The 23,674-nt window shown below is 34.2% G+C and overlaps 1 protein-coding gene across 2 annotated transcripts in view; it reads right to left on the bottom strand.

The window, feature by feature from the left end:
• LOC109539125 (knirps-related protein) overlaps positions 1-23,674 on the bottom strand; it is a 37,948-nt gene that overhangs the window by 4,175 nt on the left and 10,099 nt on the right. The window contains exons 2-3 of one of the 2 annotated variants that reach the window (XM_019906728.2): positions 22,937-22,970; positions 10,682-10,759 (exon numbers count right to left, since the gene is read on the bottom strand). In XM_019906728.2, coding sequence (XP_019762287.1) covers positions 10,682-10,759; positions 22,937-22,951 — 93 coding nt within the window. In that variant the 5' untranslated portion in view covers positions 22,952-22,970. The remainder of the gene's footprint in view (positions 1-10,681; positions 10,760-22,936; positions 22,971-23,674) is intronic. The other variant, XM_019906729.2, reaches the window with a different exon arrangement.

Below are 23,674 nucleotides of genomic sequence, written 5' to 3' on the forward strand. Positions count from 1 at the left end.
CTTCATCATATTTTAAGCGCTTTCATTTCAAATTCTTTTTTATGCAAAAAAAAGTTTTTGCAAAAAAATTGAGGCTTTTAAAATATTAAATGCGATCTTATTAAGTTCGGCCTCCGAAGACCGAATAGTGCAAATCCACTTCTCGGAATGAATCTGTTCAATTAGTCACATTTATTTAATACTTTCTAAAATAGTTTACTATGAGGGGGTAGAATGAAAAAAGCCAAGAAAAGTGAATAAAAAGATTACAGGACCAATTAAAAAACGATTAGGCTGGAAAATAAAAGAAAATAATCAAAAATGAGAAGCAAGCTTAAACAACAAAAACAGAAGTAGCAGCAGTAGCAGCAGCAGCAATCCAAAATTGAAAACAATAACAAAGTTCTAAAAAAAGAGTCAAAATATCGCAATATCCCCATGAACACACGATAATATTGTTGATCCACAATTCCAGTTTAATTTAACAAGTTTTTTTGTTGATATCATGATTATGTTGGTCAACCGCAGATTATCTAAACCAGATCACTGGTTTCGGCTGAAAAAAGTCCCAAAGGTTAAGTTCAGCAGCCATGTCTTGGGCAGCGTGCAAGACATTGCAAAAACGAATTGCAACAGCATGCACTTTTGCGGTTTTCTTGATAAATAGATCACTATTTATGTGCTTCAAGTTTGCAGCCGATTTATGACAATAAGGTTAAGGGCATTGAATGCAACGAACCGTTGAATGGTCAGCGGATTTGCTTGAAAATTGGGTACCACCAGTTTTCATTCAAAGCCATCGATCTCTTCCTTTGAGCTTCAAACAAGCTGGCCTGGCGGGTAATTAATTCCGTGCAAGATTCAATGACACATCTTCAGCCGTTCGGGGCAGACGATTTTAGAGGCGCGTGCCTGTTCGGCATAACAAATTTCGCTCTGACAGAGTGTGAAAATTCAATTGAAAGGCACATTGCTTCCGGTCTTACGTAATCCAATCATCATTTACACGCTCTAGTTGGTTCGGTTTGAAGCAGATCTGCAGGCACGCATGGAACCTTTTTTTCAATCAGGGCGTTTATTCTCGATGGATGCGTTTCGAAACGTTGGAGCATTTAGAGGGATCAGAAGTTCGATTATCTTCATCAGCAAGGCGATGTGGTTGAGAGCTCAGTCGTCTGCCTATAAAATATATGTAATTTCTTCATCAATTCCACCTTTGCCCAGCTGCTATTTTTGAGGAGGTACTTCTTGGGGGAGCACGAGAAGAAATCTGTTGTATTTTTTTGAGTGTTTTTATTGTACATTCAGGAATATTCTCCTAGGTTGATAGCGAGTCCATCTGATTGCGCCAGTGTGGCACGTCATTTTCAATTTCCGATTTGCTGAACCGTAAAAACTCGGTCGGATGGTTGCATGGTTGGCTGGGCCGATAGTGTCATCATTGACAAATTGGTTGAAAAACATGGAACTGGTTCATCTAATTGAGCATTTCCATGATTTGCCTTGTTTGCTTCATTTCCCCTGTTTGTGTTTCGCTTTTGTATTTTGCTTATTTGTTTGTCTTATGCTTATAATTTTAAATTTTAGAGAACATTTCCACCTCAGGAATTTTATTTTTGCCAAAAGATTATTAAATTTATTACAGTGAAAATGCAATTTAGGAATTTGTTACTCAGAATTGTATAACTGTTTTTATCCTTCGGCTTCATTCTCCATTTAATTCTTGTTGAGCTCCTTAATGCATGGTTTATTTCCTTTTCAATTTTTCCATTCGCTTCGGTCACTTTTTCAATTTTATTATTTTCAGCCGTTATCTGTGATTTTCAATTTTTTCTCACTCTTAAATATATAACTATAAAATGGAACTAAGATACATACAGAATCAGATGTTTCTCTACGTTAAGTTGAAGTAAGTCAATTTTATTTCTGATTTGATCACCCAGACCGGAAAACCAGAGGCGAAACCCAAAATTTTCTGTATGAATTTTTTTCCAAATATTACAATTGGTTTTATTGTTTTGTTTCTACTTTGCTAAATTGGATGTTCGCATTATTAGCAGTTATTTTTTATTTCATTAGTTTTCTTCTGTAGTAAATGCTTCAAACGTATGAATTGAAGAGTATGAATAAGTATATATTGAGAAGTATAAATAATGCAATTTGTCGTCGGATTTTCAGTGATACTTCTTAAAACTTTATTAAATTGTTGTTATTATATGTTTCCAAGTTTTCTACTTTATTTTGGCTTGTTTTCTAATGGACTTTTTAAAACCGTCCATTTCACTGATGCTCGATATTTTCTGCTGTTGTACTCAACTTGTATTCCATCAATGTTATTATCATTTAAATTTCTTTAGTGTTTTTACTCTACTTACGCGTTTATCTGCATCTTTTGCTTTGAAGTTCAGGTGTGAAATATTGTGTCATCGAAATTGTCTTAGATTATTCTTAACTTCTCTCACTGTCTTGTTACTTGTTATTTATCTGGACTCAGTATGATGGTTTTGCGCCACCTTTGTCTTGATTACTTGCAAACATACGTTTGCGAATATTTTGAAGTATCAGTATCTATATTTTTCGTTTATCTACTCAAGTTAATTTTCATTAAAATATTTTTATTTAATTTGTTTTCTTTTTCTTTAATCTTCGTTCAATAAATTTAAGGGTGGAAGTTGTGTTTCTAGTTGAATCTCATTTTCTGTGGTACTTTCCTATACATTTTTTGAATGTGCTTCTTGGCTTTATTTTTGTCTGATTCACTGTTTCCTTTTTTAGCTTATTTCTTCACTTTTTACTCAATATTCCTGAGAGTTTGTAGTTAATGTTTTTGGACTATTTTCTTCCTGTACCTGTAGTTTTACACCATATTTAATTGAAAATAGGAAATTATCAACTCAGCAATTTAAATAAATCTCAACAGTTTATTAAGTAACTTGTAATAAAAAATGCAAAGCAAGAAACTTTTTTTGTTGCATTTGCTTATAGAAACACTTTTTAGTTATTAAAATGGTCCAATTATTCTCTCTTGTATCTAATTAGCGTGTTTGTAAGTGTTTTAGATTCCTTTTCCCTTTTTAATTATTAATAATTTTAATTTGCTATATTGTGTTTTAACAATATTTGCAGTTACATCAGATCAACTTTAAAGAGAAAGAAAAGTGAAAGTATTTATTTCTCGTTCTTTGTCCTATGCGTATTTTATCTTCATTTTCTGATCTGAATTCCAGAAGTTTGTCTGTTCTGTCCTGTATTAATATCTCGGCAAATGCCTTGAGTTTGTTATTTATTTTGAGTAACAAAAATCCTCTAATTCCCAGCAAAGTTTGCCGGTATTTTATTGAATTCGTGTTTGTGTATTTTCAAGTATTTACTTTATTTTTGTGTGTGTTTTCAATAGATTTCTCTCCATCGTCCATTTCAATTTTGCTTGATGTTTTCTACTGTTCATTTCATACTTTTTATTGTTGGAACTGAACTGAATGAAAAATATTTAATTTCTTTTAGTGCTATTAGCCTTTATTTGCTTATTGGATCTTCACTTTGTTGTGAAACATGTTGTTCGATTTTTTCGATTCTTTCTTCAGTCGTTTTTAGTACATTATTATTCAGCTTCTTTCGGTGCCTTGTTACTCGCTTATGTGTATGGACTTCATTAAAAATTTAGTTATCAATCTGTTTTAATATAGTTCTTTCGTGTTACGTTGTTCTAGCTTACTTACAAACTGACATTTGTGAATATATTTAGAAAAATTCACTGAGACTTAATTTATGACATAAATCCTTAAATGGCTGAATGTATTGGTAAACTTTAATAAAAAACCTCTAAAAAATTTAAACAAACTAAAGCCAAAGTTTGTTTCGTTTCAACGTTCCATGGAAACACTTTGTAGTTCCTAAAATGGTCCAATTAATATCTAATTTTCTTATTATTCCTTATAATTGTATTGTTTGTAATTGTCCTAAATTCCACCAGCCTTTGTAATTATTAGTCTTAATTTAAAATATTGTTCTTAATTTGAAAAAGTAATAACTGTAATACAGTTATTACTTTTTCGATGCTTATTTTATGTGCATTTTCGGATTTGAATCTCAGGTTTGAAACATGGATTGCTGTTTAATCGCCTCTTAGTTTTGATTTGCCTCATATTTTATAGTTCAGGGTATTTCAGTGTTTTGTTTCCTCCCTATTTCTTCTATATGAAAGCTCGAATATATTTGTTAGGACATTTTTCTAAATGATTTACAAAACTGTTTTGTGCTGCGTTTTTGCTCTTTGGGTATCTTTTTCGGCTGTTCACCTGTATTGTCCTATTTCTACTTGCAATTATATCCAACTGTTAATGCTTCAAATCTGTCAGCTGAAGGTGAGGATGAAAACTTTCATTATTTCTCCCTAATTTAATACTCATGTCTATTTCCTACTTCGTAATATTTTTGAGTACTTCGACCATTTAAATTCGCTTTTGGGTGTTTCACTGCTCTTTACTTATTGGGATGATCCATATTTTCATTACATGTTCTCTTTGATTCGTTTCTATTTTTGGAAAATGTTTACACAATCGCTTGAGTTTTTTCTTTATTAACCGAATTGCACTCCGTTCGGTAGCTCTAAACTGCAAACCATATTTATAAAATAGATTTTTTCCAGATGTTTTTTTGCCACTATGATCGCTCTCTTTAGAAGGGTTACGGAAATTATTGAAGTTAAATCTAAATTTCTGAAATTCCAAGTGCTTAATTTCTCTACCTGTCACTTTATATTCACATAATTTTTATTTTGTTTTATTTAGTCGTAAGTTTATCAAGACTTTGCTGCTGCTTATGGCAGCTCTAGAGGCATATTTTCCTTAAGCGGCCCATTTCGTTTGATGTAGGTATGCCTAAAAAATTTCACGGTTTTAACAAGAATGCATTGTTAACATGGTTCAACGGCTCGCACAATTTATTGTAATATATCGACAGTATTGCCAACATTTTTTTGTCAGCCTGTACACCCGATAACCCGGTTAATTTTGTCGCAATAGGAGACTACGACAATGCATTAGGCGATGGCGATTGCTAAAAAAAATATCGACATTGCGTCTGAATTGTTATTGTTATCAACCGGCGTTTTTGTTATGCAAAAAACGCGTGCTCACGCAACCATCGATATCGAGAATGGTCTACATTCGATGAATGGCAAATTAGAAGACAATCAGTTCTTATTTAACACTTACAAGGAACCATTTTGACGATCTTATCTGATTTCATGCCTAATAGGTTTTATCTGATTTTCTGTTAGCTGTCGTTTCAATTCGCCAGTTTCTCTCCGCCATCATCAAGCCTTTATTGTTTCATCCACAACACTTCATTAACCGCCTGTTGGCTTGCTTTCGTTCCATTGTACACAGTCAGTTTTCAAATAATCGCCTTATTGGATCATTGAGTTATAATTTGCCAAAGGATTTGTCTGACATTCTTTGAGTTTCCATGTTATTTGCTTAATAGATGTGTCGTTGTTCAAGAGTTCAATTCAAGCTTTAGATTTAGATGAAAATATGAAAGTGCATGTTTGACGTCCATTTTTCATCTGAATCTTCCTACTAGTTGAAGCTGTTTTCGTCGTCATGGTCGCCTCCATTCTGGGCCATGCTACTAACTTTTTTTCTTTTTGCTGCTACTAACACTAAGTTTTCGTCCCAATTTAAGTATCGTTAATTTATCTTTAAGCTCGTGTTTCAATTGACTCCAAATGTTTCAACTGTGAGCCCACAAAAGTCGATATTGTGATAAAGCTGTCGCTCAATGATCTCCCCAGTTCCTTGGCCGCTTACTCGTTAACCCCAAAAGGGATTTAAAGATAGAACCTGAATTTGAAAGCCACTTGCGCCTTTTTTAGTGCAGCTCTGTGCAAATTTTTGCCCAGATAATCAACAGGCCATCCAGGGCCAACAGCAACAGGCACTCTCAAGAAACTAGCAAAAACCACGCAATAAACTTTGCGAACTGGGAACTCATTAGCCTCTCATCCTATTAGCACTTTAGACCCAGTTGTGTAAAGACCGTTTGAGTATCTTTAATTTATCTGTAAACTAGTGCTTCAATAGAATGAAATTGTTGCAACCACGACCAAAAGAAAATCGATATTGTGACAAACCTGCCAGTCAATGTTCTCCCCAATTCCTTGGCCGATTACTCGTTAACCGCAAAAGCAATTTTATAGGCAAATCTTGCATTTGAAAGTCGCTGTTACAGTCTTTAATTCGTTATTTTATTTTTTTTTCCTGGGTGAACCAGGACCAAAAATAGGCAGCACTCGCAAGAAACTACCAAATGTGAGCCTTTTTAGCTTCTCTAACTCGTAACTCATCGACTGATTCACTGAGCGGCACTCAAACATTAGCAAAGGCTTCTGGAAAATCTGGACTAGGAGCCAAAAACGTCGATTTTGTGGTAAAGCTCGCAAACAATGTTCTCCCAACTTCTTTGGCCGATTACTCTGCAAGCTCAAAAGTGATTTTAAAGGTGAAATCTGTACTTGAAAGCGGCTTTGGCCTTATTCAACGTCGCTCTTTCAAACTTGTCGCCTGCGTAACTCGTAAGCGAATCAGGGAAAATCACTCGCAAAAAATTGGCAATGAAAACCTTCTTCTGATCTTCTCTAGCTGATAACTCCGTGGTCTCTCAAGCGCTTTGCAACCGTCAAGGTGCATTTGGAAGACAATTGCATAGGCTTTAAACTAGTTTCAAAGAAAATTTACAGCAGAGCATCCTCCATAAAACTACAAGCCCTAAACTTTTTCTTAGTCATGCTCCCAGCGGCGGTTTTCGCCCAAATAAAACATCCCCCCGGGGTTTTTGCACGGTATTTGCAAAGCATCGCCTGGCAAGAAAAACGACTAACTGGAGTCAACGAGAAAACAAGTCCATTTGTGAATTTGCCGAGCAAAACTGGCCGGAAAAGTTTCGTAATTTGAAGCGTCAACGCGAGTTGCCCGTGTAGCTTTTGTTCCTCCTTAAATTGGGAAGATTGTCGTTGAACCTGATCCTCATACTCCGACCTGAAGAAATAGTGCAGACAATCCATTGACACGTTACATAGCTTTGATGAGCCCAACTGGATAACCAGTTCAGCAGGTCGGATATGACGAAATCGGTCTCGTGCAACGCACTTTAACACTTTCCTGCGGTCGGCTGCCCAACTGTATAATCGTTGACTAATCGCCTGCAATTATATTCAAATGGGGAGGTTACTGATATTATGCAAATTGAGCCACACGGCTGAAACAATGCCTACTTATTTTTCCCGCCCACTCGATTGTGACATTTTTCGTTTTTTCTACTGTGCTGCGGCCCCAAAATATCGTGGCATTGAAGGAAATCGGGCCGCAGGACTTTACATAGCCCTTGGGACAGAAAATTCAATTGAAAACTGTTTTTTCCATAGAATTGTAGACTCAGCTGTATCAAAAAGAGTGACTCAAAGTGGGCGCCATTTTTTTATAACGGCTGTTGAGGATTCCTTGGAATATGATTTTCTCCTGCCTGTAGTTTTCTGAGGTGTCTGTTCTTGAAGATGCATTTTTGACAGCCAAAAGCTAACATTTCAATTATCATGCATCCAGCTAGGTACTTTTTTATGTTTTTCGAAACTTAAAATGTTTAACAATGTTGAACATTTATAAGCTTTATTTTCTTTGGGGATACTGCGAGTAAACTGCACAACAATGTAACGTTAAATGGTCAAATTTGACCTTAATTTGGAGCTTGATAGTTCTGTTTGCTGAGAGCAACTTCATTTATTTTTGAAGCGTTATCGAGTTTAGGTTTTTGTCGGTCAGTTCGTGTTTTGTAAAACTTAAGTCTTTTAGATTAAGTGCAAGCAAAATTCTTCTTTTTGCCTCAAATTTCAAAATTTAGAGCTCATTTTCAGCTAAAACTTCATCGTTGACTTCAGAAAATACTTTGTAATTCAGAGTTGCATTAAAAGTCATCCGAACCTTTTTTACTTCACTTTGAAGCGCACTTATGACTCTCTGAAAAAGGTGAAAACTGAGTGTACTTTCAAATAATCTGTCCGTTTATTCAACCCTGTATATAGAATTTTAGTCTAAGTGACTATGAAGTTTTCACGTCAACATGCGTTTTAAATTTCGCAAATCTGCCACAGAGGAGAATATTATCTCTTTAAGTCCAAAAAATGTACTATCAACTATGTCTATTTTCATGGTTTTGGTGTTAGGAACTTGCCGACTTTGCAGAAATTTTGCTTCATTCTCCGCTCTGTATGCACTTTATCTGAGGAATTCAATTTTTGCAAAACAAATTGGGCTCGATAACCGTTCAAACAGAAATCAAATCGCTGGCAGCAATCAGAAATTATCCAGCTCGAAAGCTAAGACAAATTGAACCGTGTAAGGCTTATTTTCTTCAGCAGTTTAGTTCCAATATTCTTCATGAGAAATACGCGCAATCCACGGTATGTTGTTCATTCCGAGCCATTTGATTCTTTTGAGAAGGCGAAAGTGAAGTTTGCTTCGAACGAAAATAAAAGTGGCTGCCACTGAACATCTGATGGCTTCTTCATGTTAAAAACAGCTCCACCTTAAGCCGTTACTATAAGCAACATTTAAGACCACACTGAAGGAAGTTTGAGAGCTGGAGACTAAAAAGTGACAATGGTTTCCACAAATTTTGCTCTATTTCATCGTCTTTTCGCCTTTAAATTCGTGCGGTTCAAAAAGTTTTAATTGGTTTGCACGCAAACAAGCATCTTATTTTAAATGTGAAAACCGGAAATTTTGGAATTTGCCCGGTAAGTTCGTCGTAAAAGAATAATTTCCATGCGTTCCAGGGCAAACGGAATTCATACGACTATAAGCGATTTTTTGCCAATTAATATGACAATATTTAAACCCGAAAGACTTCCATCAATAGTTGTAAATGAGGTTTGGAAAACATGAAAGTCTAACACAAATTTGAAAGTTTGACAATTATTCCCACTAATATTGAAGATACGTGAATACATTGATCAAATACGCTGTTGTCAAATTTTCTGTTCGATTTTTTGCAAATATCTCAGTTTCTTGTGAAAATTATGATTATTTTTTTAGAGTCCCTACATATGCATAGACGTTCTCACTTTAAAGGAATGATACCTTGACTATTTAACACTCATTAAGTGTTTAACAAAGGATCCATTTCAGGATGGACTCCAATCACACATCTATAATAGTTTATATTTTAATTTAATTTCTACAGGAATTCCTGTAGGAATTTTAAAGACATTTTTCAATACGCATATTTTAAAAACACCATTTTCTAGCACTATATAGTTTTCAATCTTCTGCTGTGCGCTGTAAATCGTACTCTCTTATAGTATGACAATGTCCGATAATGAAAAAAAATAAATAAAACATAATCTTGACTTTAGAGATTTTGTTTCACTCGCAAACACATTACCAGGAAATAATGTTTATTTAAGCAGTTTTCCTAACAAAAGACAGTTTTCCTAACAAAAGACACAATTTTCATACATTCTGGGCTCGTTGTTGTGAAGATTGGCCTCAGCGCAATCAACACAAATGTTGCGACTAATTTCATTAAAACTGGTTAAAAATGGCAGAAAGATAAGAATCAGGCCATTCAGAAAAGTTCAAATCTTTCCAAAAGAATGGAAATACAACTGGTGAGTTGTTAAGACTTGGAAAAATGTCTTGCTGGCGCTTCGTAAGCATGGATGGCTTGCATTTTAGATTCAAAGATTAAGTTGCTGCTGATGGAAAAAAAAATATGAAGTTTAAGGCTCCTTAAGTGAAATGTGAATCAATAGACAAACAGATCTAACCCAGACCAGTCAAAAAAAAATCGGTTGATTATTGAATTCGATTAGTTCATAATTTTCTAATTTGTTCTTCTCAAATAAATATTCAAATTGTTGACGCATTGACCACACTTATTGTCAAAGAAACAAAAACCTTTCTATCTTTTATATTCTTAAGCAAAAAAACTGAAATTTGCATCCAAACTTAACTGTTGAATTTTAGTTAATGTGCAAATAATCATTAACAAAAATTCTTTATACAGGGTGCTTTGTTTCTAAATGTGCATACCTGGCCTGCATAGTCACACAAGCTTAGTCGGCCTATAAACTTTGCTAATCTCATGAATTTTGAGTGAGTGAAGGAGTCAGTTTTTGAATCTTATTGCAAATTTTGCACGATTTTTTATACAGTGTGTTGGTTTTTTATTTTTATTTTGATCTAAAAATGGGCTCATTTGTTCAGTCCGGTCCTGCAATCTTAGCTTTGAGACTGAGTAGTTTTAGTTTCAGCAAAATATAGTTTCAAAGAGATATGGGGAAAATAAGTGGAACACTTTGTATCTGAAGTAAAGATTGATATTTTGTATTAACCCATTGCTTACTCACTTACATATGCAGGAAATGCATTTAAATTTAAGAGCGAATCACCCTGAAGAAGTAATTTGAGGAATTTAAATCGTTTTTGTTTTGGTGTTTAAAATTTAGAAAAACATGCGTTTAAGTGAAAAAGAAACACTTATTTCGGAAAGAAATTCAATTATTCAATGGCTACAAAGTGGCTTTTATAAAAAACATAGTAAAGTGTTGGATGTCGTTGTAAGTTTCATGACTGCTAAACCTGAAAAAATCCTGAAAGGATCCAAGAAAATAATGTAAAGAAAACTCAGTTTGATCACTTACTTTGCAACCTTCACATGTAAAAGCTCCGAAGTGGAAGCCCGCTGCTGGTTCGCCACACACTTTGCAACGTTGATTCATCTGAAAAACAGCAAAATAACACATTTTAATTTTTCCCGTCCGCCTCTAATTTATCGACTATTTAGTAATATAAATTGACGTGGATGTTGTGAATATTTAAGTAATTAATTGATTAACATGGACTAATTAAACAAGCCGATTCCGAACAGGAAGACAACTGGCATCAAAAGCTATTAAAACTCTCCTACATTATCTGATTATTGAAACCGATATGGATTTATGAAGTGATATATATTCACTAGTGGCTCGTGAATGAACCAGAGCCCGATTTTGCATTAAATTGCCATTTAAAAATGCCAATTAGTGATTGTTAATTAATAGTGTGAATTAAGTCGGTGTAAAGAAGCATGCCAGAGTCTTCGCTCTGACCAAAGACGTCATGTGGAAATGATTCTTCGTCTTAATGAAGCCTATTTGTTTCTTTTATATGGCTTTAACGAGCAACATTGCAGAACTTGTTCTAACAAAAGCAAATTAATTTGGGCAAGATCGTTCTCAGCTTTATTAAATGGCGCACTTACACGCCGAGATCTAAATTAAGATGACTACCAGATAACTATTTAAATATGCCTCGTTTTCTCATCTACGTTAAGGCTTGGTTTTTCCAATTATTGGTCACTTTTTCGATGTTGAATTAATTGATTCCATGAAACCAGTATGGAAAAGTTCTAGTTTTTGCTATTTTAGTCCGTTTGGTATTTCTGATTTGTTATTTGTTTGCGATGTTTTAGTTTCTAGAAATGTCGCCTTTCTGCATACTTGCATACTCAGCTTGTGTTCGTGTCTCTTCAACAAGCCCAGTTTCAACGCCTTGAAACAATCACTTTTCCTTTTCAATTCGTTAAGATACAATCGTTTCTTGTGAATACTTTCCTGGTTCGGTGAAATAAAGCTCCAGTTTCTTTAATTCCTCATTTTACTTCTGCTAAGTTCCTATATATTTTGTGTTTTTCGCTGGCTTTCTTTTCCATGTTCATAGGTTTTTTGAGTTTTTTCATCAATTCAGGTCTGATCCCCTCACCTTTACTGTTTGATTCGATATATTTCGTATTTCTACATATAATGGACGTCAGATTTGAGGAAAAAGCGGATTGTTTTTTAGTGGGTTTCAAACCAAGAAGCTCCAGTTACAAATGGTTTCGCAACCAAGCAAAATTGGCACGATAAAAACTGATTTAAGAGAGAAACGCATGTAACCCATTAGGAGCCATTTGCCTGGTCAAACAAGGGAGGTTTTAGCTTTAGAATGGTCAGCCGAATCTTTGATGTTGCCACTAATTTTGCATTATGTTATCGCATTTTCGACTTGAAACTATCGACTTGTGTTTTTCAAGGAGTTTATGTCGTTTGTACGCTAACAATCCGATTTTTCAAAACAGAAAAGTAGCTGAATTTTTCGAATTTACTAAATTTGATGTTTTGGCAAGGAACATAAGAAACTTCAAATGCGAAAACTTTTATACAGCAGCCTCATTAAGATCGCCTAACAATTGTACATTATGAAACGCAAATTTGAAGCAGCCAAATTCTTTTGACCAACTTTGGAACTGGATAAATTCTGATTGCTTCGAACGAATTTTTTTCAGTTAAAGCGTTTAGCAGGGCTTGTGTTCTGTTAGTCTGTTGTGGTACAAGATGAGTACTTAGATAAGTTTTTTACATGGGGCAAATGGAAAAGTGCAAAATTGAGGAAAGTTCGGCATGCCCAAAAAAGTGAGGACTATTTCTGCTGATCACCGATTATTCCTTCTTGGCAGGCTAAAGCTGAAAAAACGAAAGATTCTTTGAATTTCTTTTTGAAACCCCCAACATTTTAATAATGCCTTTAGTCATCATTTTCATCAAATTTTTGGTTCGGGATTCATCAAGTCCTTGGAGCTGATGGTGGCAGGATGGTGTAACTCCCGATTGTCTTGGCAGTTAAGATTAGCAAAATTTAAAAAACACATAATCGGACTGAGAATAATTCTAAACAACTGCAACGAATTTGACCCATTTAACAAATGAGTAATTAAGGGAGCGAACATGCAACGCTCTAATAACTGAAAGCAAATTACACAATTCCGAATACCTTTTCGGTGGTTCCGGTGGATGGAGCACTTTTGATTTCGTGGCCATGTTACCATGTCAATGGTAGTTTGCGTAAACGAATTAAAGCCGGAAACGCGATTTACGTTGACGATTTGCTTTCCGAAAGACCGAAAAAAATTACTTTGTTAGTGTTGTCCACGTGCTGTTGACGATTTCCATTCGCGATGACCTGTTGCCCTCCGCAATGTCCCGAGTTAATGAAGAACTAAGAACTGGGTATCTAGAGTGGGTTTTATCTTTCTAACCGCTTTCGTGTCCATATTGTACCTATAAATTTTCATAAACCAGAGAGATGATGCTTTGAAATAATTACATACCATGTTTGGTTAAAGTTAATTACTTCCAAAATGCCGCACAATGTTGTTTATGGGTTTGACACAGTGGTGTACGCAACGTCTTTTCCAGCTCTTGTTACTGAATGTTGACAAAAAAAACGCTTTGCAATTGCAACACTTACATACTTATATAAGGACAAATACTAATGACGAAGATGGAGGAGACACTTCTGATGCAAAGCTTGCTCTTGCAAAAATTCAATTTCTCACCATCACTGGGGCTTACTTGATGCGTACATAAATCGACATCTAGTTTTGTTTGAAAGTGAATTTTCATTAATTTGCCTTTAAGCATAATTACAAGCAACTGGAAGAAAAGGTCCTCAATTCGTCTGTGGAAATACTGCAAACCATGACATTATCTGCATCAAAAGCCTATGCAGAATGCATTTTTCCCACTAGCCAGTCAGTAATTGATTATTAAATAGGTTAATTACCTTACGAGGCAATTAAGTTGAATGTCTATTTGAAGCCTGGGTCATTGCTAATTTGGGTATTCCATTAGGTATCTAAATCGCACTGAAGCGATGTCGACACAACCACAGTGAACCTGAATGAACATTATATATGAAAAAACCATTTCAGTAATTGACCCTGTTAACTTCTTTGCATATTTATTTTGAAGACAAAGCTTGCAGGAAATTCTGGCAAAATTTTCACGGTTGAACTCCAAATGGTTTCGCTATGCAAAACAAACAACTTTATGCTACGAACGCATAGGAAAGAGGCTGGAATTGAATGTATAAGGATTAGGCACAATAAATGCAAATAATTAACAATGATTAGAAAGGCACATAATATGTTTAGTTGAGATTGGAAAAATAACCTTTTGTTGGCATTTTTTTACCTTTAGTATTCCAAACGGGAATAGATGAAGGTTGAAGGAAACAATTTTCACTTTTTCGGTCTTTGGCATCACCCGTTGGTAAATGTTTCCTTTTCTACTATTTTAGAAAAATTAGTTGGAATAATGGTCGAACTTGCAAATTGGGTTCAATGCGACAAGTTTTGGTCGCTTTCCCTGTGGTTCCTCAAAAAATTAAAATAATCATCCCTTGGTGGACATTTTTTTGAGCTTGGGCCTCCCAAGTGGAAATTATTGTCGATTAATAGAAACAGTTGTCGCTTGTTGTGCTTATTGCATTAGTTTTGGCAAAATTTGAAATTCTCTCAGGTGGAAGAGTTTTGTTCGCGCACTAATATGGAGTAAATAGTAGGAATAATTGTCAACTACCAAACTGGTCATCACTTCATGGCTTTATTTTAAATCGTTTCTTATTGTTCAGCGATAAATTCATTCGCGATTTCGGCGGAAATTGTTGAAAATAAGTGGGTATAATTGTCTTTTTCGCTTTTCAATGATAACATTTCAATAATCTGTAGTAAAATTGTCACTTTTTTTAATGATCAGCTTCAAAATTGCTGCTTTGATAATATTGGAAATATTCTCAATTGGTTGGCTAATATTGGAGTAATGAGAACGGAGAATGAAAAGTTTTTGCGTTTGATGCTTTTTATATGACTTGGTAAAAAAATCAGATTTGGTCGTAACAATTGGCATTTTTTTCAACCAAATAGAACCTGTTTTATAGCAAACTTCTTCAACAAATTAAAAAAAATCAGTTTTGAGACATCAACCCATTGAAAATTTGGAATAAAATCGCAAATGCGATAAAATAATGCAAAATTAGTAGGAATAGTTGTCACTTTTGAGGTTTACGCTCTCAATTTGTCGTCAATCTTTCTAGTAATTGAATGCTCTTTAGCTGATGTGATTTTGTTTGTGTTGATTGAGGTACGTAAAGAAAATCTTAGCAAAGAGTGGAAATAATTGCTGAAGTTTCAAACCAGAGCTAAAATTGTGCTGAAATATAACTATTTCGGGTTTGGTTTACTCAAGGACATAAATTGGCCAACGTTCTGAGATAATCTGAGCAATAGGACATATTTAGTATAGAAATTTGTTCCTCTGTGTAGGAAGGGTAAAAAGTAAAAATTAAGACATAAAAGAACAAAACGAAGAAACTTTTAACATACTATTTATATGGTGCTAAATCTAAATAATGAATGAATGAATAAAAAATTATTTTTACTTTCTCTGCCCTAAGTATCAATAATAGGAGATAGTGGAAACAATTGTCTTCATTTTGGACATTTTTAAACTGTAACTCTAATATGGTTTCTAAGGCAAATTATTTAAATTCCCCAGCTAGTAGGCAAATATTTAAGTTTAAATCTCATTTCGTTTGATAATGAGAGTTTTAAGTTGCTTGCTTAGTCGTTCGGCTTAACGTTGAAATATTGAAAAATTAGTGGAAACAATTGTCAGATTCTTAGCGTTACCGCCAAGTATTTGCAAAAGTGGCATCAGGCATTTTTCTTCATCAGCTTCTTCTTTTTCTATGCTACCAAATGCAGTCGATAATTTAGTTGATTTTTTAAGCAGGTAAATTTCTTTTTGAGATTGAACCGAATCGTTAAGCAACTTTCAACGAGGCATCGTCACCAACGAAAATTATCGGCATTCAAAATGTTTTTGATGCAATTTTCTCTGAATTAATCTCGAAATTACTCACACCATTCCCGAGAACAAGGAAGCTTGACCATCTTGTCACTATGCGATACAAAAAGGTTCCACCAAACGGACGCCACTGTTACCTAATATATTCCAAGAAGTTACCAAATGGTAATAAATCGTCGAGAAGAGCCCGGTCCACTTTAAATGATTCGGCATTAAAAATTGTGAAACGATTTTCTACGGCACCAATTAAAAACAAAATTATAAAAGAGGATACATTTTATGTCGCCAGACGATGCGCCATATATCTCGGCAGGACACACTGCGCCCATGCTATACATTTTATGGCTATCAAAACGGTAAAATTTATGCCACACTTAAAAAAAACTGGGTTCAATCCCCCACATTCATCCCGATAATCATTGATTAATTATGAGTCTCTGTCATAAACGAGGGCGTGTCCAAAATAAAATTCTAAACGGTTACATCGGTTCCAAATTGCAGGCTGCACATCAAAGCAGATGGTACATGAACGTTTCTGAATCAGATTGAATGACTTGCAAGTAGTACGCGAAAAATTGTGCGTCTTGTAAAACGGTTCCATCGGGAGTGATTTGATGGATCGCCTTTTAATGAGTACAAATAAAACGGTTTATTGTCACGAGTTTCATGGGTTCGCTCTGGAGATTTCGGCGACAAATTGACACAAAGAGGAAATCGAATAGTCAAGACTGGGGTGTGATAAATACGAATCACCGGTGAGATTAAAGAAAAATCATATTGAAACTTGAACTCTCTCAAAACTTCTTGCTTGATTTAATCACAAAGGAAATAAATCCTAAGACATTTTACTTCTCTTGCAATAGAAAATTGAGTAGTTGTGACCGTTTAGCAACTATCTAGTAAGGCTATCAGACTTTTGCATATACATTTTTCCTCGTTTTTTTCGTTATTATCGTTTCTTTCAGTTTTCTATGAATGGATGAACGAAGGACAGAATGTTCCTGTTTATTGTACGTATTTCGCACATTCTTAATTTGCTTTCCATTTACGTTCATCATCGCTTTAATCAGTTTTAATTCAATTTTATTAACTCTAACCCTTCAGTTTTTATGTATCCTTTCATTGACAAAAGAGAAAATAGGCTTTCAAAGCAAAAAATGCGATAGTCAGAAATACATCTTTTAGGGAGTTTTGTGCTTGAAAATAAAAAATAAAATACCACCAGTAAGGTAAACCGCAAAATTCCATATTTCAGTTATTAATTTTTATAAACCAAGGGGCTGGGAAAAAACTGGATGAAATAATAATCATAAGAAAACCAAAACACATTTGTTTTAGTCATCAAAACATGATCAATACAAAACCGGCAACTAATCGAAAATACACTTAGAAACGCTAACAAACTGTTCTACTGTTCAAAATAGTGAGCAAAAATCGGTTGGAAGGAACGCAATATATCAAAGAATAAGAGAAAGAGTGAACAAATTAGCTATACATTTGGTACTAGGGACAGAAAGGGAGAAACCAGATCTACAGAAAATACATAAATACAGAAGTTTTAGACAATCACAAAACAGTGGCAAGTTTTACAGCGTAATTCAAACTTAGAACAGAAAATAAAATTAAATAAACAATTTAGTAAACTTCCTGCATTCATGTTTAAAAGCACAAATTGAACAAAAAACCAATAAATTATATAAAGCAAGATCAAAGTAAAATGAACCAAACGAAGTAACAAATAATTTGTATTTAATATCGAGTATAATAAACAGATAACACAATTAAAAACCTGTAAAAACAAAATAGTTTTATGTGATTATTGAACAACAAAAATGTTTTTATTAATTATTTAATTCCTTTCAATTCAGTAATTTAACTATAAAAATAGCAAATCTATAAGAGCCATTGAAGAAAACTCCTTTAGCGCAACGACATTTATTTACAATCGGGTAAATAAGCAGATTACAACACGAATAATTCAAAGGACAGACAATAAATATAAATTTAAAGAACGAGTTCAATAAGTTATAGAATTTGGCCTGAAAATGTAGTAGTACAAGTTACAAACCAAGATGCCAACAAATTACTTGAATGGAAATCAACGTAAAAAAAACGACAAATGAATAGCCAAATATTGGAATTAATTTGAAGATTTTCAATAACAATCAGCCACAATAATAGTTAGTTAAGCTATGGATATCGAAGTTTAAATTGACCATTATACGGTGACTACATGTTTATGAATGCACCGCTTTTTTTAATATTTATTATTTATAATTTTATCCAACTTCAAAAAATAGCTCAGTAAGTAAAGCAATGATATGCAAACAAAATTAAAAGCAAATTTATAAAATATCAACATGTGCCAGATGCCAAAAAAGGCCAAACCGACGAATGCGAAATCTAAGTATATCAAAAATACGATAATTAATCTTTAATGCACGCAAACGTCAAGCTAAAGCAGAAGGACAAAATCAAGGCAAAAAATTCAAATTATAATACTGTTAAACTACAAACAGAAGTGTGTCAAGCAGATTTTGAAGTTATTTTAGGACAACTAAAACTCCTTTTTGTGTAAAAACCCCTTATATTTATCAATAGAAAACTGCTCAATTTCACATTACCAGAATATCTTACCAAACAGAAGTTAAAGTTGCTTATAGATGGAAAAATGATCAAAATTGCTCAAATCGTCATAAAGATTATCCCTGAAACGACAAACATCTTGCAGATATAATAAAAAAAATTGCAATGAATTAAAAGACACCTGGGAAGAACGGAACAAAGTGGAAAATGCTAATCATACAAATGCACCAAAATAGACGAAGAAAACAACTAATTAAATGTCTATGGGAATAAATAAATTTGAGATCAACTGAGTTGCTTCAGCGTGAGTATTAGTGCTAATCGATAAGGAAGTTTGCTTCTCAAATCGATAAGAAATTTATGTAAAAAATGTTCGAAAGCCGTTCTAAATGCGACCTAATGCTGAAACTAATTAACTGAAATAACCCAGTTCCGCAGAATCATCTACACGTTCAAAAACCGATTAAAAGGCATATTTACGTTTACTTCGATGGCTCGGTTCGATTTTTAAATGCTAACGACTAAAAAATTATAGACTCAATGTTATGCAATCTAGTTTCTCAAATCTATTCCAAAAGCCATCTCGTTGTGCAGCTGTTGTTTTGTTAATTTATTATTAATATTCGATAAATATTCTTTCGGCTTGGGCTCATCATTGTTTATCACAGTTTGGGAGCATCGTTTGCTCCAATTAGAAAGCAATGTTTAAGAGTTTGCTTCGGAATTTTAGTCCCACGAGAGAACTCTAACAATTTTCGGAATTTCCAAGCAAAGTGGGAAATTTATAAAGCCGCCTTTAATGAGCAGTGCCGGCGACTCGAGGTTTGAGAGTTGCTAATGTGGAAACATTAACCAATATTTCCAATCTCTTAATTTGCTTTTACAGTTTCGTTTAAATGCCGACTTCATTAAGGAATGTCGTGGACGAACCCTATAAAGCGCCTATCGTTTCTAACAAACATTTACACTGACCGATAATTAAAACGTAGATATGTGACCACATTAGTTAAAAATCAGATCTGAAGTCACTGAAATCAGGTGCTATGTATTCAAAAATTCCGAAACCATATGGGCACCGATGTCGGTATTTCAATGCTATCGAAATTTATGGGACAGTTACAGATTTTCGTTAATTGCCACGTTTAAGAAAAATTAACCTCATAAAGAAAGAGAAAATCCGAATCAGTGTCTCACACCGTTTTTTCCACACTATCTGGTGCATGTTTTTTTTCCTTATTATTTAAGTGTGTCAAACAATAAAAACAGAAAATCTATTAACACAAAAGGATGGAACTGTACGACCGTAATTACATTTTACGAAATTATGTCATGTGCATATGTATGCAATGAGTTGCCAACCAGTCGATAAAGATACATTAGTTCTATTTGGCAACGTTTCAAATTTACTATAATTTGAATTATTGCAAAAGACGGTCATCCGCGAAGACTTTTGTAATCGCGTTCGACCCATTGTACCTGTTCGGGCGACTTTATCATTTGTGAAATGCCCGTTAATTGACCTACAGCATTAAACAAGCACCGTGTGGAAAAAGTTGCTATTTGCAAAAACCTGCAACATTTTGAAAATACATTCAATTGCTCAATGGTCTGGTGATTGGCTTTAGGGACCTTAAAGTGCAGAAAGCTTACAGCTCGAGGCACAACGAAATATTTTATGTGAAACAACCCAGAGAAGATCTGATCTGATCTAAGAGCATTCAATTTGCTTCCCTATCGCAAGTAAAATGGGAGAAAAATGGGAAACACACTGTATGTTTTGGGATGTTGAATGATGCCAGCAGTGGAAACAGAGAAGCGTTTGCAGCTCAAACAGCAGATACAACCAGAAGATTCCACCTTTTTTGTCTTACTTAACTTTTTGCGTTATAATTTTACTAAACGTATTGGCAAAAATGTAATTTTTTGGCCTGGATCTATTCTGATTCTTCAGGGTCAGTAGCAAATATATTACCAAAAGCTGATGAAGTTGAATAAAGCTTGATTGCAACTGAATCCTTAGCTCATCAATGATCGATTTTTCGATTGTTCACTTTTATTCAGTATAATTTATACTTGGATTTAGTTCTTCACAATTCAGAGGTACGTTTCGTTCCTTCCTCCATGTGTATCTTTCAGAATATTAATTTTTCTACTTTAATTCTGCTCGGAACGAGTTCCATTTTTTCATTGCGTTGGTCCCTGATGCCAATTTTTCGTTCCCTATTATTTAATTATTCACAAATTATTTTTTAGTTACAGTTACTTTTGCTTTAAAGATGATCTAGAAGACCTTTTCGCGTTTTCTTTTTCAGCTAATGTGTCTACTCAAAAAATAATTTGTAGGTGTGTAGATCCGTTGATACAACTGATAAACTAAATGCGGCAAAATTGAGGCAACGGTTTTCGATACTTTAGATCGATTGTTCTGTCGCCTTTTCAATTGCTGTAGTTTCTATAATTTCAGCTCTCTTGTCTCTGGTACTTATTTGTTTTAAACACTTTAGTTTTGCATCTATTTGGCAGTATTTCTATAGAAGAATATGCTCATAGTTGAACAGAACTCAAAGTGAAGTAGAGCGTTTTTCCATGGTTCTATCTGATTATTCTGTCTTCATTTTGATTTGGTTTGTTAATATTTTTACTGTCGATTTGCTTTCCTATTTAGTAAGCCAACCCTTTATTAATGTGCGTATATTCTGAGAATAAGAGAAATGGAAGAAGCCAATTTTTGGCATTATTGCGAATATTCAGCTCGACGTCTTCCAATATTTTCGAGTTCAGTTTTGAAGCATATTTTTAATGCTTTTTGTTCAATTTCATCAGAAGTCTTGAGGTTATCTTAGACGGACTTAGACTTTTCAGTTTGTTGACGATCATTGTTTTGGAATTAGAATCTCTTCTCACAGTCAATTGTTCTATTTCTTCCTGGATCTTCACCATGAACTCTTCATCATCTAAAACGTATTCACTTCATTTGAACACTTCGCCACACCATAGATAAAGTAACCGTTACTGCATGGGTTTTTTTACGGTGCAATTATATGGCGATAACATCGAAATTGAAACTGTGCAAAGTTGAAATCCTTGTTTCAGTCCATAAAAATGCGGAAAACGCTACAGAATTCGATATGCCCGACATGGAACAGTTGTTTTAATCGATTGTTAACAAGCTAAACCCATGTTGTCAGTGTTATCGGCTCGCAAATTGGGTGTTTTCGTTGACCTGATCCATAAAAAAATTCAGTCATTTCCTGCAAGGAGTGCAGTACAAACAGCACCATCTACATCTGAATAAAATTCAATTCAAACGTAATGGAATATTAATCAAGAGCGTTTTCATGGTGGAATCATAGCGATTGGTCGAACAATTGAGGCAATTAGCAGTTGAGCAATGGCAAAACATCTTTCAATTTATTGGAATAATCGACTGATTGCCACATACGGATTGTACAAGTGCAGCGACGCATTGCGTGGCTGATTTGCATTTTCTTGCATTAGCAGAGGCGCATCATTGCTCTTTGTTTAATTCGCACGAAATGCACATATTTTGTCGGTTTTTTTCGCAATTCTAGTGGCTGTACTTTGTACTGATGGCATCAGAGTCGAGTTAATTGGAACTCAATTTGGACATTCCACTTTGTCTTGAACCTAAATATATGTGTTTGCAAAAATTGCTGTTCTGAATTTTTCAGTTGTACTCGAAAGTCTCAAAGTTGAGCAACTTTAGATGATATTTTGCGTGTAATTATAGCGAGCCAACAATTTCCAAAAGTTATTTATTTTCAAATGAAGGTTTATTTAGGACTGTTCAACATTTTCTCTTGTTTTCTGTTAAAGTGAAATCATTAAAAGATTATTTATATTTGTCATCTTTCTAGAACGATGATCTTTCCTTTATAAGCTAGAAAACCCCTACATACTTTTGCCTGGAGATTTGCCTCGGCAATGCCGCTTGGCCAAGTTGACCACTAGCTGAACTTTTTTGATAGTTTTAAGTTCAGTTAGACTATTCATTCTTCTTATCCATTGCATATAATAGTCGTTTCCTTGAGTTATTTAATGGGCAATTTGAACTGAGTATTTAGCATAAAATCTGACTTATTATTAATAGTCAACACATAAAGTGAAATTATTAAAAGAAAATAAATGAAGCAAAATAATAAGTAGAATAATATTTGCCGGTTTTTATTTTCTGAGCCAGTTTGGCTTTGTATGAGCAAATTTGTCGATATCCATGCAGGTAGGTACCTACCGATTAAAGATCAATTAACTGATGTGTGCTAAAGCTGAATTTAATTTAAATTAAATAATTTTCAGAAGTTCTTCATTGAAATTTCCTATTGAAACGACTTGATCTTTAAGCAGTCTGAGAGATAATGTAGCTTAATTGAATAGCAAGGTTTTTCATTTTAACGTTATTAGCCCTATTTAGGGCAATTTACCAATGACTTAATTCCAAGTTAATTTCAGGTTTAAATCGACAAATGGAAAACATCTAGGAAATTCCAATTTTAGGTTCAAAGTGAGCCCGTAAATGTCTGTATTGAAAAGCAATTTTTGTTATTAAACGGTGCATTTGCTTGATAATTAGTGCCAATGTTAGTAAAATAGTGTGTATCTACTAACTATTGATTTCATACGTACATAGTTCATATCCATTATATGGTTTTCGCCACAGCTGAAAAGGAAACAAACGATGAAAAATCGTAGTTATTTTGATAGTAACAATAATATTAACGTGGCTTAGTCTAATTATAAACAAATAATGCTAATGCGCAAACCAGACACTAAATAATTGCGAAAATTAAATGCAATTTTGAGAAAAAGACCGTTTAAACAGCTCTAGGAGCAACATGGAGTTGATTTTGTGGAGTAGCGAACAGTAAACAGCGTGTCGTGGATTTTTGTAGGAAGTTTTGAACATAATTTTTCTACAAGGATGCTCACATTTTATATATTAAATAATAAACATACTAAGAATCCAAAGCAAGCTTAAAGAAACCATCAATATCATCCATAGCAGAGAAGAAATCAGTAACTAAATCCATAGTTGAGGAACTTTTAAGTTTATTATCATATTTTTTACCGGTAACTCAAAAACAGTAATATGTAAATGGCAAAAATACTTCAAAATATTAAAATTTAACACAATTTATGCTTCTGCAATCAGAACTTTTACAGTGCACCACAGACGGAATTGGAGGAAAAAATTGCTCAAAACTTTTCAAAAATGTATCACAGAGTAGAGTCTCTGTAGGCGCACAGCCAAAAACTCTAACGAATTGAAAATGCAGCTTTCAATTGCAATTTGATTCGTTTGGTGCTTCAATAACCTTTCGGTTATGGATTCGTTAATCATCGTCGAAAAATGACGTATTTTGC

The sequence above is a fragment of the Dendroctonus ponderosae genome, unplaced genomic scaffold (assembly GCF_020466585.1).
Source record: "Dendroctonus ponderosae isolate FM_Combo_2020 unplaced genomic scaffold, Dpon_F_20191213v2 Dpon_F_20191213_9, whole genome shotgun sequence".
Lineage (NCBI taxonomy): Eukaryota > Metazoa > Arthropoda > Insecta > Coleoptera > Curculionidae > Dendroctonus > Dendroctonus ponderosae.